The sequence below is a fragment of the Mytilus trossulus genome, chromosome 3, assembly GCF_036588685.1.
Source record: "Mytilus trossulus isolate FHL-02 chromosome 3, PNRI_Mtr1.1.1.hap1, whole genome shotgun sequence".
In the NCBI taxonomy this organism is placed as follows: domain Eukaryota; kingdom Metazoa; phylum Mollusca; class Bivalvia; order Mytilida; family Mytilidae; genus Mytilus; species Mytilus trossulus.
The window spans coordinates 50,221,669-50,240,967 of record NC_086375.1 but is presented as its reverse complement, the minus strand read 5'-3'; the positions used below and the strand labels follow the sequence as shown (position 1 = coordinate 50,240,967).

The following is a 19,299-nucleotide window of genomic DNA, read 5'->3' as shown; positions in this document are numbered from 1 at the left end:
TTATCTTTTGGACTTTTTTCCCCCAATTGCTGCTACCTTTGACTTTTAAATTTTATTGGATCTGTTGACTTTTTTTATAAATGATGCAGAAGTTAGGGATACAGAAAAAAAATAAGTCTCTAGAAAAGTTGTAATTTAGATGTCCTGGAATTCGATCATTTGTAAATTGTGCTGCAGTTGGTAGACAAGATAATCTGATTGATCTGGAGTTTATCTGTTGTAATGGAGGTTGGTAATACTTGTGAAATCGATTTCATCTCAACTTGATTGCTATTTGTAATTCTGTTTTGTTGTTTGACTGCAGACATGCATTAAGCCAATGTTCTGTACGATGCATTGATTTGGTAACTTGTTGCGTTGGAAAAATCTAATAGATGGGAGTCGCATGTAATGTCAATTTGATTAGGAAGCTGCAACAGACTTATTCCTGGCACTGCTATATAAATCTTACCGATCGACATTATGATTGGGACTCAATTTACAAATGTAATGAAAAGAAAATAACGTACTATTTACATATAGTCTAGACAGATCCTCAGGATACAATCTAATGCAATCCTTCTTAGGTAGGCACAGAAATAAGTGCAGGGATATAATGTCGGTTTCAATTTTTTTTCAAATAAACTTGTTTCTAGTTATATTGGTTGACAAATTATAATTGAATTGTTTTTGAAAAACAAATTCTATGGTTTCTTGAACTTTATATTTATTTTGGTTTTTGTTAACATCTAGTTTATTAAAAAGGTTCAACAGTGAGCTTGTTAGTATTCCAGACGAAACTGAAGTTATTAATGTAGAGACCAAAATAATTAAATTAGTAAAGCAGAATTTTAGTAAATAAATTATCAGTAGTGTAAAAATGGCTCCAACATGTTCAAATCTGACCTGTATCACTTTGCTTCCTGACACCCTATGTAAAATCACCTGTGACAACAAATGGAAATTTTACCTTGACAACCTATAAAGCCCTTGCATGGTCGGCTAATGACCTGTGAGTCCTTCAAAACATGTTTTTTTATATGGATTGCTGCTGCTTTCAAATTTGATTTACAGTGACCTGAGGCAATTTTTCAAATTACAACTTTTTTGCTTCAGAAGAATTGCTCCCCCCCCCCCCCCCCCCCTAATCGTCCTTCACCCTTTCCCTTTCCCTTTCCCTTTATGGTTGCATCAAGGTTGGGGGTTTTCATGATAGAATTATACACAAATAAGTTTCTATGGAAGTTTCAAAGTGAAAATACATACCGAAGTGATGCTTTTTACTGTCATGACAAAGCAACTATAAATATTACGGATTTGACCAAATTTATTGTTTTGCCTTCCCCATGCAATTACAATAATCTTGAAAAAAATCTTTTTAATTAAGTTGTTGGGTTAGATACTTCACAGGAAGGTCTCAATATAAAATTTAATGATCAATAATATTACAATACACAATTAAAACCCTTGGCACCTATTGAATTAACTTTTATGTGTGTTGTGTCAAACTCATTAATTTATAAATTGATTAGTTTTAGCCCTGATAAATACCTTGACTATGAATTTGAACAAAAACCTTGTACAAAACACTATACATTCAATCCAAAGCACTATCAGATATGTTTAATCAATCAAAATTGTGAATAATTTTTGTATTTGGACAAGATTTGTTCCTGATAATATTTATAATGAAAATGATTGTAAAGTTACGATAAACTTAAGCTGTGAATTGTAACTGGTCTTTTAATAGAGATAGGGCATTATTTGAACAAGTAAGCTTGCCAAGTTTCTTATCAATCTGTTAAACAATGACCATATTTGAGTGTTTAACACAGGTCAAGATATCATTACCCAAGATCCAGCCTTAGCAATCACGGATTTTATTTTGTGGAAATTTAGACGTGAATATTCCTGTGTGTTTTTGTGAATTGCTGGAATTAATTCATCAATGAAGTGATTGTTTGAATTTGTTGTAAACTAAAACCAAGTTTCATTCTAAAAATGGAGGTAAATATGAGAGTTGTTTGTTCAAATTTGATTGTTTATTCTATGTAATTCAGCCATCTTAGATTTGTCAGTTTAAGTGAAATGCTCCCTCTAGGGATATTTGTCTAAATAAGAATTAAGATCAGCATCAATTTAACTTAAGTTTTGTAATATGTATACACAATCAAAAATCTTTTCTTTAACTTTCCTGATTTTCATTTATACCTAAAACTGTATAGAAGAGATTTGAACTGTTTTGCAATTATTAGAAGAAAGTTCAATATTTAGGAAATTGATCAACCACATTTAAAAGTTCAACAGTCAAGTAAAATATGAATATAGTTCCAAAACTAACTCTTGTAAAGGAATGTTAGTGCATTGAGAGGGGAGGAGAAGTCAGTTACACTATTGGATCTGTTTGCTAGGAATTGTTATCATGGTTTATATATTTATTATTGTAAATAAATGTTTTGATAGACTGTTCTTTTGAGGGGAGAGGCAAATTCAGAGGTTTAGAATATGTTCTTTTGAGGGGAGAGGCAAATTCAGAGGTTTAGAATATGTTCTTTTGAGGGGAGAGGCAAATTCAGAGGTTTAGAATATGTTCTTTTGAGGGGAGAGGCGAATTCAGAGGTTTAGAATATATTTAAAAAGACGAACAAGATTATATTACGCTGTAGTTCCATACTACAATGTATATTGTTTATCAGTATGTTGTCGACCTATTTGATGGAGATAAGTGTGTTGCCAGGATTATTGTTATCTAATGTCCAGTCTAAATACTTCAGATTATTTGTGTAACTAACAGTGAAATCTTTCTTGTTTTTCCTTGAAAACTTAGTAAGAAAAGGATTTATCTGATAACGAAATCAACTCTTTTCACTTTATCTAAAAGCTAAATTATTTAAATTATTCAATTATATTTTTTTTTCTTTAATATGAAAAATGAGCTGTTGAAAACAAATCAAAAGTTTTATACAAAATTTAGCAAGGTTATAGGTAAAATTATAAGTGTTAATCAGAGCCTTCAAAAAGAAAAAAAAATATATGAAAGTTCTGTTTTTTACCGCATACTTTAAGCATGGCTCAGAAAATTATAAAATTAGTCAGCAGAGCTTTAAATATGTATTTATTATATCATGAGCAGACATATTAATTATACAGCACTTTTTTCCCCTCTGTTTGTCAAATTAAGCATGGTGATATTGACTCAGACTAGGGGTATAAGCAAAAGGGACAATAGCTTGCTTTAATTGACAGGGAAATGGAGTATTTGTATTTATTATTATTTTGGGGTATTGTTTACATCTGGATAATTTTTTTTTGGAGAAATTCTTCAATAACTTATTAATTTAGAAAATATGATAAATTTCCACATTGTTTTCTGAATACAATTTTAAAATATTCTTTGACACAAATATTTACTTTTGATTTGACATTTTACCTACAATGTATTCTTTTTTTTTCTTTTTAGGGCAAATGTCAGAGGAAAGATCCTCCCTGTAAATATCTTCACCCACCACAACATTTGAGGGAACAGTTATTACAGAATGGAAGAAATAATTTAATTCTAAAAAACCTACAAATGCAAGCTGCAATGCAACCAATAATGTATAGTCCAGCTGGGATGGTAAGTTGTCTCCCCTCATTTTTGCTCTGCAGCAAACTCTCTGCTTTATTTTAATTGGTCAGTTTTGTATAGCTTTAGTATATTATTGAATAATTGCAATGCTAAAAATCATATATAGTTTTTGCTTTGTTTTATATGTTTTATACAATTCTATTTTTAGATGGATATGAATTTAAGCAAACAAAAGATACGCTTTTGAATTTTATGCTTAGCTTTTTAGTTTAACTAATAAATGTTACTGAATTTTTTTTTAACAGATTTAGTACGATTGTATTTCAGACTGATAAAAACTAGGCTGACTTTGTGGACGATCACTAAATAACTTTTATAATACAGTTGATTTTGCTATAGCAGTAAATACCTTTTATAATACATTTCAAACAAAAGTTTCGCTATATTTCTATATTGACTGTTACCTTGTTATTTGTCTTTAATGGCTTATTTATAATAGTAATATATTTAAACAGCATTTGCTGGAAACTATATATTGCATTGAGTAGGAGCTCATATTTGAAGAAACATAATGACTTTCTTAAAGTTTATATTCAATACTTATGTTGTGCATGTGTTGGTACATGTAATCAAATTCACTTTTCCTGCTAGAATATGCAAGATTTTCATAAAAGAAAAGGTTTCAAGACAAGATTGATTATGCTGAATCAAGTAATGATTATTTTTCCCCATTCCTCATTTATCTGATGACACGATGGTAGTTAGGACTAAAAGACTTTCTGAACGATCTTGTGGAATATTTCTTTATAATAATGTAGGTGCTCCAAGGGAAATAATTCAGGGATAATTAGACTGACTTTTCAAATGGATCAATAAATAGTTGATTTCTACATGTCAAACAACATAAAACAAATACGAATTTATAGCCTACAATGACTTAAAACAGTTGCATGATTTTGTTACCTGCATATCATTTTGTTTGTTAACTAGTACAATGCACTTATTTAAAAGATTTCTGTTTAACTGCACGAATCATACCACTATTTAAAATGGAATCCCTTGTAATAAGTATTGACACAAATATTCCAATATCAGTGTATGCACCTTTCTTTTATTGCAATATGTTTCTACACATGTAAATGGTTTTAACATACAATAGCTGAATTAATATTGTACTATGCTAGATGGCGCTGGTTTACTTTTATTTTATGATTTTTGTATCTAACAAAGCCTCTGATTGGTTGACGTGTGACTAATTGGTTTGCATGTTTTATTAGGCAGCAGGCAGTAAACCTTTGGCACCTTACCACACCATACTACAGGGCCAGACTTTACCTTTTTTGGTTAGTGGTAATCTTCAACCTTATATTTTTCTATGTGTGTCAATTTATTCCTTCAATAAAACAGACTTGGTTCATTCTGACATTGAAGCAAATTCAAAGAACTCTAAAGAGTTTTTTTCAATAGATTTTTTTAAAAAGAGTAGTCATTTTGAATATGAATTTGAAAATATCTTTATCATTTGATGATTATGTACATGTTTTGTTACAAAACTGAGAAGCTTTAGATTAAAATTAACAAAGGGAGATAATTCTAATGATTTGATTTTATTAAAGGGTCAGACTAAATTAAATGATAGATGAAACACTTTGCTGTGTTAATTTTTTTCCAAAGCTGATATTATTTTCTCTGTCCCTCCATTTTTTAGCTGAATTCTAGCATATTTATGCGAAATTCATGTGCTATTGAGCCTTTGTCCAGTTATTTAGAGAAAGAAACCCTTTACAGAAAAACTCTTTTGAAATTAAAACATAATGGCTCTGTTTTGTATGTAGGGGTCATATAACTTTTTAAAAAAACCAACAGCATGATTATGACAATAATCAAGAAACACATATAACAGACCATAACTAACAACAACCACTGAATTATAAGCAGAATTATAAGCAGAATTACAGAATGAGGCTAACAACAACTACTAAATACAGAATGAAGCAGTTGTTAGATATTTTTGTCAGAGCTCAACTTTCCTTTTGTAACAGCACAGCTTACAAACTAAATATCTAGTCTGAAATGGTTTGACTCATCAAATAGATACAAAGCATAATAAACATCTGGCATAAAGCCAGACACAACACACCAAGAGTACTTACAATTATAGAAAGCAAGTTCAAAGCCAATTACAACTATAACATCAATCATGTTCTCCAAGACTAAAGAATCATCCACTTTACATCCAATGGATTGAGTGTTAAGATTTCATAAACAGTCGGACCTTGTACAATGCCAAACATAAGACATATACATAAAAGGCAATTTTTCAAATGGGTTAACATAATAAAGGATTTCATACTTTTTTGTTTAAACCTTAGTACTGTACACTCAAAAATGTTTTATTTTTAAGTAAATAATAAACAGATAGCTTTCACAAAAATAAAAACTTGAATTTTTTTTTTGCAGCATTTTTCTGAAACTCAATTTAATGAGCATCTTTGTCTTTTGATCATCAATCAAAATAATCAATACACATTGTGAATTAACAGTACTTGCATGGATTATCTTTCCTTGATTAAATGTTGAGAGAACCAAGGCTGTTGAGGGATAACACACTGACTTTTGTAGATTAGTAACTGTGGTGATGGCTTTACATGTGCTTTTAACTTCCATGTTCCATAAAGGCTGCAAGCTAGATCATGCCATGGATTCTAGTCAAAGTTTAGATACATCTGACATTTGCTTAGCAAACAAATACAATAATCAAAATTAGTAGTTTACCACTTAGAAAACTGCAGTGATATTTTTTGTAGAATAAAAAAAAATCATTTTCGCAAAGAAAAGAAAAAATGGAAATTTCAAAAGAATTGATTTTAACTCAGTTTGAATTTGTTTTAATACATTTTTGTTTTGTTTGTAAAATTAATATTGTGTTGTTTTTATACTTGTATTCTATTTACACAACTTTCAATTAGTAGATCTATTATCTTAAATTTATTAAGCTTTTCTTATTTACATATATACTTGCTTTTAGATGTGCTTATACTACAGCCTTTTATGCTTTTCATATAGAAATATGTAATTAATAACAAGATAATTATTTGCTTTTTATATATACCTTAAAACTGTGATGTGCATTCACAGTATTTGAAGAATCAACATAAATTTCTTATTGAAGTTTTCATTGGGATGCTTTGAGTATAATCAGTAATATTGATTTTTGTTATTGAATTATACTTTTAGCAACCACAGTATGTAGGTCAGCCGATGGCACAGCCACAGTCAGCCATGCAGTTTAATCCTTATTCAGTCGGAGTATGTGCTATCCCAACTAGTATGGCATCTGACGGAAGTTTAATATCTCAACAGTTACAAAACGTCATTCCAACCCCTATTACAACGTTAGCATCACAACAGAAGTTACAACGGGCAGATCGGCTTGAGGTATACAAACGTGGAAATTGTAATAATTACTGTATCAGTAGAGTTTTATGTATGCATAGTAAACTATATGTAGGCAAGAAATATTGCATGGTTTTCATATTCAATGTACTTTCTATGCTATGAAAAATATACAATGGTCCCTACATTTAAAAAAAATAAGATTAATCAAAAGTAGGTTAAAAAGACTGATAGCTGTATGACAGGAAAAGACATTGGCAAATGTGTGTTTAGTCGTAAGGCCTTGTACACAGAAGCTTATATTATTCAGAAGACATCAACACCTTTGCACATAATGCTTCCTTTGGACATAGTCTGAATTGATTATTCCAAAATCACTGTTTTGAATTTCCTACCACACAATTCACACATATAGAAAAAAAAAATGTATGTCTGTTTTTGGGCAAACTGATTGATAAAAAAAAAAAGATCTATAAAATATATTGAAAATATTAAATATAACAAACACTGCCTTGTTTACTTATAAATAGAATAGCTAGCCCTAAATGGTTAAGGTTATAGTTCAATGAGGCTACAAGGAGGTTATTTTATGAAATTTTGTCATTTTGTAATTTTTCAGAATTAAAAAAAAAATAAAAAAATTGTACTTTGAAAATTGAAAATTGAAAACTCAAATGCATCTCTTGAACATTCATAAAATATCCTTTGTTAGCCTCATAGATGCTTATAAGAAGTATGTAGGGCCTGTTTGATTTGGTTGCTAAACTATAACATTTACTTAGCTTGTTCTTGTAAAGTATACAGTGGTCTATTGCATCATTTTGTTATGAAATATTTTATTTGCACTCAACCAGTTTTGGCTTAACTCCTTATCTTATATTGGTCTGAATTTACTCCTTGAAATAAAAAATCTTTAGCTGTATTTATTTCTATCTAAATAATTAATAAATAAATGTATACATATTTTATATTCTTGCAGGTATTGTGTTAATCTGTAAAGAACAGCTAACAGCAAATTTACCTCATTTCTATTTTTCATTTGTTATCATTATTTTTTATTTAAACAAAAGGAAAATATATCACTTTGAAGCATTATTTACACCACAAATTTGAGGAATATATTGTTTTTTTCCTTTTTGGAAAGAAACAATAATTTATGAATATAAAAACTTATTCAAGGTGCTTCAAAATGGTACTTTTCCAATCACAAATTTTTACAAGTTATTATTTTAAGATAAAATTATTCTATTTTTGAATCACATGACATAGCAAAATGTACACAAATGCCAGTTTTTTTTGGCGGGGAATTGAAAAAAATCATAGATTTTATGAATTATGATCCTCTTAAATATAAAGAAATAGAGCTAGTATATAGAACCTGCATCAGGATGTACATTTTGTTCTTAAGATATCTCTTCAAGTATTATATAGCATTCTTTGTTCTAAAGATATCTCTCCAAGTATTATATAGCCTGGTATTCTTCTTCTACCTCCTTGGTATATAGTTAGTGAAAATCAAACAACATTTTACCATTGGTATTATAACTACTTTCCTTACATTTGTCTAACTAGCTCAGGATAAAATACTTAAAATGATATATTTGGTACTAAATCTATAATCAACCAACAGTATTTGATATCTTCTGAGTACAGTCAATCCAAAGTGATCGACTGATGCGACAGTATAAAAGCTGTCCACCAAATTTTAAAAAAATTACAACACAGCCCTTTGGTAAAGTGATGTTTGATTAATTTATTGGAAGCTTTGTAAATAGTGAAATAGGAGATACTAGCATTTCAAATTCTCTTTTGTTAATATTATATATATATCACTAATTTAGCATTACTTATTGTCTTGCAAAATATGTTAATATAATTACATTAGATGTATGTTTTATTAAAATACTTTATTCTGATTGGCTTACTGCACATCACGTGTTATTCTGTAAGCAATTGTATCAGTCAATAAAACTTTTCATTCATGATCACACGAGGTCCCACAATAAAGTGCCGTGTGAATTAAATAAAAACAATATAAAATTTGTGTTTTCATGATCATAGCTAAAAAATGTAATTATAAGTATTGAATGCTTCTTTTTGTAACTTCATAGGGTTGTAAAAGCGTTGACCTTGCGCACATTTTTAGAATGAAACGCTTCCGCACTTCATAAAAAATGTACTTCAGTCAACACTTTTACACCCCAATGAATTTACAAAAAGAAGCATTCAATTCTTAAATAAAAGACCAAAAGGTGAAATATTATTTTCTTTTTTTATCAATTTTGCTCACATTATTTTGAAAGCTTATTTCCTATTTCAATTTTATTTGCCTAGATATTTTAATATGTAATATTTATGCTTCATTTCAGAGTGTTATTAAATAAGTTTAAGAAATGTTGAAAAATATGAATTTTTCTAAAAAAAATTAAAAAAAATGATTGAAAATGAAGCGTTTTTGTTTTCCTGCTATTTTACAGGTATGTCGAGAATTTCAAAGGGGAACATGCACACGACAACCAAACGAGTGTCGTTATGCACATCCTCCGGAAAATGTAACAGTAGACACGACTGACAACTTGGTTACAGTGTGTATGGATCACGTTAAGGGAAAGTGTACACGGGAATCGTGTAAATATTTCCATCCTCCTTCGCACCTGCAGGCTCAGATAAAAGCTGCTCAGCAACGAGCTAACACAGCTGCTGTGCAAACTCAAGCTCTGGTAGGGTTTCCTTCTATGGCACCATGTAGGCAGTGAATTATTAAAAAGATTTTCAGTTTTATTAATTTTCAATTTAGTTATGGTAGAAAACTACAAGATTTTGGAAAGAAAAAAATTAATTTGACAATATTTTTTCGTTTAAAAATAAAATCATAGAAATATTTGCTAAAAAAATGAAAATGTCAAAACCATTTAATTTGACAAATTATCATATTTTCCAAGAAAGATAATTTTAGATTTTGAGCAAGAAAATGTCAATCACTGCCTGATGATGTCTATGCTATTCTTGTTCTTAACAGTTATCTTTCTAATCACTCTGTTTCCGTGGTTATCTGTAACCATGCTAGCATTTGATTTTTTGCTTTATTATGATGTGTAGCACTTTAGCTTTTTATTATTACTACTCTGTTCATGCCAGGTTGCTCCATAATTCATATTTTTTCATATTTTGTATTCTTCTTATAGTAATTTCCATATCTATTTATAAAAATTTTGCACCAAAAAATTTATGAAAAGCAGATTTAAATTTAACATATATGATTTTTTTATTCATATTTAAGTCTCATTCAGGTGGAAATAACTCTATAAGAAGGGTGTAATATAAATTACATGAAACATGAAAAAGTAGTAATTTATCTTGATATGTTGAAAGTTTTCTCAAAATTTCTTTTAAAAAAAAAAAAACTTTTTTTAACAGTTTTGAACAAAAAAGAGAAGACAATGAAATTGTTTTTTGAACTTTTTTTTTCTCATATTATACTGGCATGAACAATAAACTCTTAGCAAGCCTGTATACAGAAATTCCTTGGGTTCACTTGACCTTTGACCTATTGCTATAGAGCACTTGTGGCTACTTTCCAGATCTCCATCTACTTTACTACGGTATTCTTCTATCCAAATCTCCTTTTCCTTCACAATAGATAAAGCTGTGTTTATTTATCAACACATTTGATTGGTTTGTTTTAGTATTACAGGCCATACTTTAAATGTTTCTTTTGGTTGGTCTAATAAAGTGGACTAATCAAAAGATGTCTAAATTAAAATAAAAACTTTTTAGCAACCAATAAGATGTGTTAAGAAAAATTCCCAGCCTTTTGATATTGATATCAGTAGCACCTAAGCTTTTGCCAAGCCTAAAAAAAAATGCCAGCATTTTTAGTAGAACAATATTCTCAGTAAGGTGCCACAAGTAGAATTCATTATATCATCCATCTTGGAAGGGCTGCTTCAACTTTGAACTTTGAACTGTTGTCATTGACATTAAATAATGAACTTGAATTGCATATTTTTTTTTAAACATGCTTTGAATTGGTTAGAGATAACTCTTCTGAATTACAAAAAAAACGATTTTTTTTCCAAAATACAAATTAGATTGTTATCAGTATGTAATAAAAAATATTTTGTTGGAACCACAGTTAAAAGTTCACAGTTGAAAAGTCCTTCATGTTATTGTATAGAATACAGCAGCATTTTCCATTTTGAGTGGGGGAAACCTGAAGTTAAATTGATAAAGAGTTGTATTGGTATTGACAGGGAACTTAAGCCTTTAGATAGTGACAACTTTGATAGCATATAGTGGTTCAAATTATATTAATAAGTATATTGTAGTATTTATTATTGACAACAAACATTTTTTTACTCACAAACTTTATTTTATATTTTTGAAATGCATTTGGCATGATTAAGATTTTGGACGATTTTTTTATTGTAAATTTTAAATAGCTTATTGTTGCATGTACAGAAACTTCTGAATAGAAATTGTAAAGCTTTAGAATGAATTGTAATTTCATTTTTTGTGAGTTCGTTGCTTGGACTGAACATTTGTGGAATTATTGCTTTGAGATCGCTTCAGTTTTGTGAATAGGAAACCTAGGAACTTGCTGTTGTAACTATATTGTGTTGAGATTTTTATGGGTACAACTGTGTTGATGAAGGTTTTGGCTTCTAAGTTGTCTTAAATATTATAAAATAAAAGACTCAAAAACTGCTGAAAAGTGCAAAACATTGTAATGATACTTTTCTTAATTTGAAATCAAAAATTAAAACAAATTAATAGGTTTGCAACAAGAAAAATATATCTTTAGATACTTCAGAAATGAAAATTTTAAACAAAAAAATAATTTTATTTAGATTTTTTTATTTGATATCTGAATTGATAAAATTGGCTTTTATTCTTAAGATTTTGAGTGAGCATAGGTATCAAGACAATAAACCATAAAATATAAATGGTTATTGATTCTTCTTCTGAAAAAACTATAAATATGACATTATGGACATTTTCTCCTGAATTATCATATTATCATACTGCTATTTATGGTACCTTACTGACAAGTTTTATCTTCTATCCTAGAACCAGTAGAAATGCCTATAGAGAAAGCTTATATTGCCTAGTATAACAATACTGTCTTAGTTTTATTTAGGAATCTATCCTTTTACAATGGAGAGGTTCACTGTTAGATCAGAAAGAGCAGAAATAACACTTTAGTATAAAGTTTCTGCTAATTCTGTTATGAAATTAAAAAAATTCTTCATTTCCCTTTTTTTGCACAGAATTCAAAACATTTTTTTTTTTTATGTTTGAACACGTCCAAATTTATATTATTTATTTATTCATGCAAATGAATTTTAACTGTAAAATCTAATCTTATCTTTACTTAAGCAAAAAATTATCTGTATTCTGCTAACACAATAATTGTGTGCAGAATCTTTAATTTGTCATCTTTCTACTCACAAAAAATCTTTTTCCTTCAGATCTTTGAATAATAGATAATTTTATATATAATTATTATTTCTAAAAAATCTCTATGTGGTAAAACAAATACAGTAAGTTAACAGGCATTGCAGTCTTATACTCCTGCTTCGGCTGGCAAAAGTAGTCAGCATAGTCATATGTGTGACAAAAACACCAAAAGTAGGTCAAGTAACATCACATTTTTACTATCGGTAAATATTATTGAGTTTAAAAAATTTCCAGGCATTATTAAGACCATGGTAAAAAATGTTTTTGAATTAACAAAGTTTTTGGTCAATTGGGGCTTTTATGTATATAAAACATAGCAATGTGTCATACTGCAAAGTCTGTTCATTGCCTGAAACCAGAACAGATAAACTTATCATTTTAGATTGGGGTATTAAACAAAATAGAAATTTTTCTTTAACTTTAAAGTTGCGTAAAGTTTTTGTTTTTATTCAAATCACATTTTTTTTTATACCTGTTTTGTAATTCTGTAAATTTGAATTACCGAGGTTACTTGATCTACAAAACTTTGCTTGAATCACTTCCTGTTGCTATTTACCTCTTCCTTCACACGAAAAGCCGTGTACATTTAAAAAGAAAAACAGATTTTTTAAAAGAATTATTCATTTGAATATTGCAGATCTACTGTTTTCTATGAAACCTTTTGATATACATCAGGGGGTACCTGTAAAAGTGAGCGTCAAGGCCAAGTCAGTGACCCAGATATAGCATGTCACACATGATTGGTTATATACCTGGAAAGTCAATATTGATACTTCTGATTGGCTGGTTAACCATCAGCCATGTAGTAGTATCGCAGTGGTATGCTTTAAATGTCTGTGATTGGTCAATTCAGTCACATGAATATTTTAACCTCTGAACTATTGTATGAATTTTATTTATAAGTTGCTTTGTAGCTTATGGTAGTGTGAAGTTTTAACATATTACTATAGCTGGTGATGTTTTGTTTCACACCTTACATAATGAGATTTTTTGGGGTGTTTTGTGCTGCTATACCAAAATGTACTAAATTATGTCTAAAAAGTACTGTATTTATTATTGTCCGTGAATATTTCAGATAATGGAAGTTTAGAATTAGAGCATATTTACATTTATTTTGGAGATGTTTTTTTAAAGTCAAAATAATTTTAAATTTCATTGTTTTATGTGTGAAACAAAGACCTTGTTAGTGAAAATTTTGCTTGTGAAGAATGCAAGAAATTGTTTAGTGGTATTACTATGGTGATAAATAAATTATAATTTTTCTGCTGATATATGAATGTAATAAATATTTTTGTTCTTTGTATGTTGTGGTCCATTTATTTATCTACGTGACAACCAAATCTTTGCAATACCCTGATAACTTTAGGGTGAATTGATATCATCTATAAGACTGTTTAAATATCAAGATAAACACAGAAAATGTTAGATTTCATACATTGGGTAAAATAAATAAATAAAGATTACATTAAGTTGTTTGGTTATAAAAGTGCAGTGGTAAGGTGAGGTTAAAGGTGAAGATTAGTTTTAATTGATAGAAAAGTCATTTATTTTACAATAGTATAAAGCCATCTTTGCTAAGATATACATGTTGTCCTGTTAAAGTTCCAGCTTTATTTTATGAATTAATTCGGATTTGTTGACTGATTACCTATATTTTATCAAAGATTTGTTTAACACATAGAAGAAGTGTCCTCTGGTACACCTAAACTAATTGGTATATCTTTACTGGTTTAAGCCAAAGAACAACCTTCAGTCTACTCCAATAATATGTTTGTATTAAATTTGTTTTGGATGGAACTGATGAAAGCTACTAGTAAAATTAAATGCCTTCAACCAAATGTTATTTCATGTCCTCTTGGCTCTATATGTTAATGTAATTAAAAGTATATCTATCCATATCTTTTATATAGAGTATAGAAAAAAGGTCCATTTATGTGAATTTACTGACCCATATAAAGAACAGAAGTATTTTAAACACTCTATATTTATGTTGCGTATCATGAAAAAATCAGGTACTGTTAAAATGCAAAGTACTGTACTTTATATTGTGTGTAGTTAATTTCAGGAATTGTATAAGAAAAGACATGTGATTCTATGTACACTTGGAACGAAATATTGGATATTTGCCTAACCATAACACTCAAATATGTTTATTTTAAGGAGCAATCACTTTCAGGAAAATTTATGAAACTAATCCAAATGCAATGTAAAGTCAGTACTATCTATTGATTCAGAAAAAGAGAAATATATCAGTTGGATTATTTCCTAATTAACAAATATTTTATTTTTGGATAGGCCAAAAACATAATTTGAGATTCTAGCTTCTTGCATACGTTTATAAGGATAAAACCAAGATTTGAATTTACACCTTTCTTTAATTAGTCATGAATATGATAGTTACTTTAGGCAATTGCAGAGACAGAAGCTGACAAATTTTTAACTGATATATTCTTTGTTATTAAAACTACCTGATTTTTTTATCATATTTATAAAACTGTATTTATGACCAGTTGCTATACATACTGCACATGGTGTATATCCTTTTGAATGATCTAGCTATTTATAATTTGCAAAGTATCACATACATGTTTTGCTGCCTAGAGTTTATCACTGTCAAATATTTAAAAAACAAAACACAAAAAAAACATGGGAAAAATAACTGAACTCTTAATTATTTGATATAGAAGACAACTATCCAATTACAATTCTCCTTAAATGTCCAGTCCCATAAGAAGGTGTCAATACTTACTGGTAGATAAGTATCCCCAAAATAACCAAATAGCTGAGTTATATGTTTGGAAGTATGCATGCCTTAAAGAGAAGACCAAGAAGGTTTCCACATGGAAGGTTAAGTATGTGTGTTGTGGCTGTTTATGTTTTCTCTATATACTACTCCATTACTAAGTTTAAAAACAACAAATATTAACAAAAGAAAGGAATCTTTTTTAAGAATGACACTTTTTGTCATATTTTGACTGTAGTATTGTTGAAAGGATATGTCTTTCGAGAAAAACTAGGTGTATGGAACCACTTGCCCACTACCTTATATTACTTTTAATGTTTATGGTTCCAAAAAGACTAGTTTTAAGGGTCTTTTCTATTCTATTTTTTTGTCCTTTTACTTTGAGTTACCAGCAAGACAGCTGTGTGTTGTAATCTCATAGATAGTTGTACCAGTGCAGCCTTCAACACAGTTGATTCATCAAGATGTCACTACTTTATTTTTTTCTTTCCAATAGTAGCCCTTCCAACAAATATTTAGTTTTCTGATGAGGTCAGTTTTAATATTGATATTTGATATTTAGTTTCATTAACACATATTTATCTCAATTGCATGTAGAAAATAAAGATCCTTCCCTTACTCATGCTTCAGTCACTTTAAACACATATTCTTGTTACATGCTGTAAATGTTTTCAGATTATGTGTGCCTGTTGTAGCTAGATACTGAGCCCTTCCTTACACAACAATTTAGTAGCTGTAGCACTACATATTGACCCCTTCCATATACACCAATTTAGTACCTGTACATACATTAGTTATGTCCCCTTCCATAATTACAATGGATGAAGCACTACTTAGATATGGCCCCTTCAATAATTACAATGGATGAAGCACTACTTAGTTATGTCCCCTTCAATAATTACAATGGATGAAGCACTACTGAATTATTCCCTCCTATAAACAACAGTTGACTGGCTGTAGTGTTATTTAGTGATACCTTATTCCATAACATGCATTTTCAGCTTACTTTGCAGTGTGGGTTTTGCTCATTCTTGAGGACCATATAATGACCTTGAGTTCTTTATGCCCTTGTTCTTTGGACTCTGATGGATACTTAGTCTTAGCAATATACCACTTCTTATGTTTATAACTGTAGCACAACTTAGTGATAAATAATCCCATAGCATGAATTTAATAGCTTACTATACAGTATAGGTGTGGCTCATTGTTGAAATCAGACAGTGCCCTTCAGAAATTTATATCCTTAGGTCCTTTTGGATTCTTGTTGAAACTAGTCTCATTGGCAATCATACCGCATCAAATTCTTTATACATAGTAAAGTGCTACTTTTGATTTTTTGAGAGAGAAAAACATAAGGCTATTTAACAATTTCTGAAATTATAACTAAAGCTAGCTATTTTTAATGTTCGGTTACGTTCTCTGATGATAATGAAGAAATTGAGGAACATAAAATCAGTCCTCTAATCTACAGTCCCAATAGTAATACTTGGTTATTTAAAACATTAAATAAAAATGGCAGCCCAAATAAACTCCCAAGCAGCAAGACAAATGTGTGATAAGAACTAAATGCACTTGGTTTGATTTTCAGCAATCCTGTCGTTTAGCCTTTTGAAGTTTTTAGTTGCAGACATATGACATATTGTAGCAGCAGTGTATTACTTCTGGCTTCAAATGTCAGAATAGGAAGACATTTTGTTTTATCTTTCTTTTCTTTATGCATGATAGTTTTATTCTTTTTTTAAAGCACAAGTATATATTAATCTTGTACTACTTGGCAGAGGTTGTTGATCTGTAATTAACACAGCTATTTATTATATGTTAATACTCCAACCAAGATGTAATTATTTTTATTCCTGACAAAAATTCAAAACAAGGAAATCAAAAAAATAATTACATCTTCTTTGTAATCTATTCTTTAAATCGACCAGGCATGATTTTCTAAACATTTTTTCTGCTTTATTTGTTAGCAGGGAGAATTTGACCACACTAAAAGACAACATACAAAAGTGCATGACTGATTGACAAATTTACTGATGGTGCTGTTTTTTCTTTTTTATTTTCATCTTCCCATCATGCCTTGTGCTGCTTGCTGTTGTCATGTGCTGCCAACCCTGCCATGCCGCCATTTCATTGGCCGAACGCCATGTACTGTGCTCTGCATACTAATTAGCCGCAAGTTGTAGAGGTCATTCAAGGGAAGAAGCGACCTCGAGACCCAACTGATGATCTTGTTCTGGTACTATATCCCAACAAGCTTTTGCATGTAGCTGTAGTATGCTTGTGGAAAACTTTTGCACTGTCACATGACCATCACCTGACCTGGCCTCTATAAATAATAGCTTTTATATTTAGACATTGTTCAATGTAGCCTCATCTAAATTTTAGATGAAACTGCATTGTTTATTTTAGCCATTTATTGTTTCACAAGCATTTAAACAATATCACGCAGTGCATGACTGCTATTTTATATTTTCTTGTGGCTTTTAATTTCTTTTTTTATACAGAATTTGGATTTGGAGATTGCCCCCAAAGAAACCTCAAAATTCAGTTTTTGACGATGTCATGTGATTTTGCAAAATCAAAATTTGATAATTATAATTTTTCAAATTTGTAAGAATAAAAAAAAAGATAAAACTATTTCAAAATAAAACGAGCCGTGTCAGACATGAACATAGATATGTCAGTATTATTGCATTGTATATTTATTTATATATATATATTAATGTAGAATTTCTAAAACTGCTTGGATTGTACATATAAAATATACTAGAGACTGAAACTTGAGTTTTGCTTGAGAATTATGTAGACTATTAGTTACTTTGTTTCTGCGGTGATTGTTTTCTTTTACGTGCATTTTGGGTTTGGGCATTTACACAGAAAAGTATTGACATTGCATACAACACAATAACACTAGGTTTTGGCCAGAGGGCTACAGGCTAGATTAAAATTAACTCATTTATTTTTATTTTTAAGTTTTGTAATGCTTTTTAGCTTAAGTTATTATAATTTTAGTTTTTCCTTTTTCTTTTTCATATTGATGCATGGTACATTGTTTTTTTGTAGCAAAACTCCATGCCTACGATGATTCCATACAAGAGAGTAGCGATCGCTGATGGAAAGAGTCCAGTACCTACCATGTATCAACAACCTATGAATATTGCAGCGTACCAGCAGGCTATAGCAGCCATGCAAGGACAACAGTACTTTCCACTAGCTTGTAAGTTCAAATGGATAGGTTCCGTTCTTTTGATAACCAGTTTTGTCAGGTTGGAAATTATTCACCTGTCAGACAGAAGCATTACAACCATATGCCTATGTTCCACCAGTTTAAGTCACTTGTTTTGCTTATTCCCATCTTGGAGATCTAGACATTAAAATGTGTATGTTGTCCATATTTCTGGTCATTTCATTTGTATATGGTCTGAGTACACAGTTATTGTCCTTTCATTTTCCTTGTCCACGAATATAGTCCTTAGTGTGGACAGTGTGTTACTTGCCAATTTTTGTTATTCCCCTTCCAAATTTATTTCTCCATGTTTTATTCCTCATATAGTAAGAAGGGGGGTGAAATGACATTTTAAAAAAACTTGGGTCATAAATATTAATGTAAAGTAGTGATTAGGTCCAGCTGAAAAAGGTAAAAAATTAGCACTTCGGAAGCTGTCAAAAGATTTCAAGACCCCTTAACCTAAAATTTTCCATATTTTGAGTTAGAGCTGATGAAGTTTTCTATAATTTTGATATAATTTGTCCCGAAAGTAGTACAACACACTGTAAAAATATTATTGAGATAGCGCAGGTGGGATTTTTTTTAATTTTCATTTATTGTCTAAATGAAATGCACTACGAAATAACTGTGTACTCGGACCATATGAGTTTATGTTTGTATATCAGCAGTAAAAAAATGCAGGTTTACCTTGTTAAAAGGGCCAAGCTTCTAGCACTGAATATTTAACTGGCACTATTAAAATCCCATATCAAGATGATTTAAACTGCATTATCATTTGTATTTATCATGGCTGAGCTGTTGCTTGGCAGATACAGCTTTTTTTACAGACAGGCTTATTTTTTTCTGTAAATTTTAACTTTAAAAAATATTATAAAAGTAATACTGATCATGGAATAATATATTTAATTCATATTAACTTTTTAT

At 29.8% G+C, this 19,299-nt stretch overlaps 1 protein-coding gene across 21 annotated transcripts in view; it reads left to right on the top strand.

Annotated features, from left to right (window-relative positions):
* The window catches only part of LOC134711750 (muscleblind-like protein 2a), a 129,165-nt gene that overhangs the window by 95,684 nt on the left and 14,182 nt on the right, over positions 1–19,299 (top strand). For 14 of the 21 annotated variants that reach the window (XR_010106230.1, XM_063572589.1, XM_063572587.1 and 11 more), the window contains 6 exons: positions 3,440–3,595; positions 4,825–4,890; positions 6,785–6,985; positions 9,421–9,663; positions 17,317–17,382; positions 18,210–18,363. Coding sequence is in view for 20 of the 21 variants with exons in the window: in XM_063572589.1 (XP_063428659.1) it covers positions 3,440–3,595; positions 4,825–4,890; positions 6,785–6,985; positions 9,421–9,663; positions 17,317–17,382; positions 18,210–18,363 (886 nt within the window). In the remaining variant the exon portion in view is untranslated. Of the gene's footprint in view, positions 1–1,777; positions 1,987–3,439; positions 3,596–4,824; positions 4,891–6,784; positions 6,986–9,420; positions 9,664–17,316; positions 17,383–18,209; positions 18,364–19,299 lie in introns of those variants that run through there. The other 7 variants (XM_063572604.1, XM_063572606.1, XM_063572601.1 and 4 more) reach the window with 7 other exon arrangements.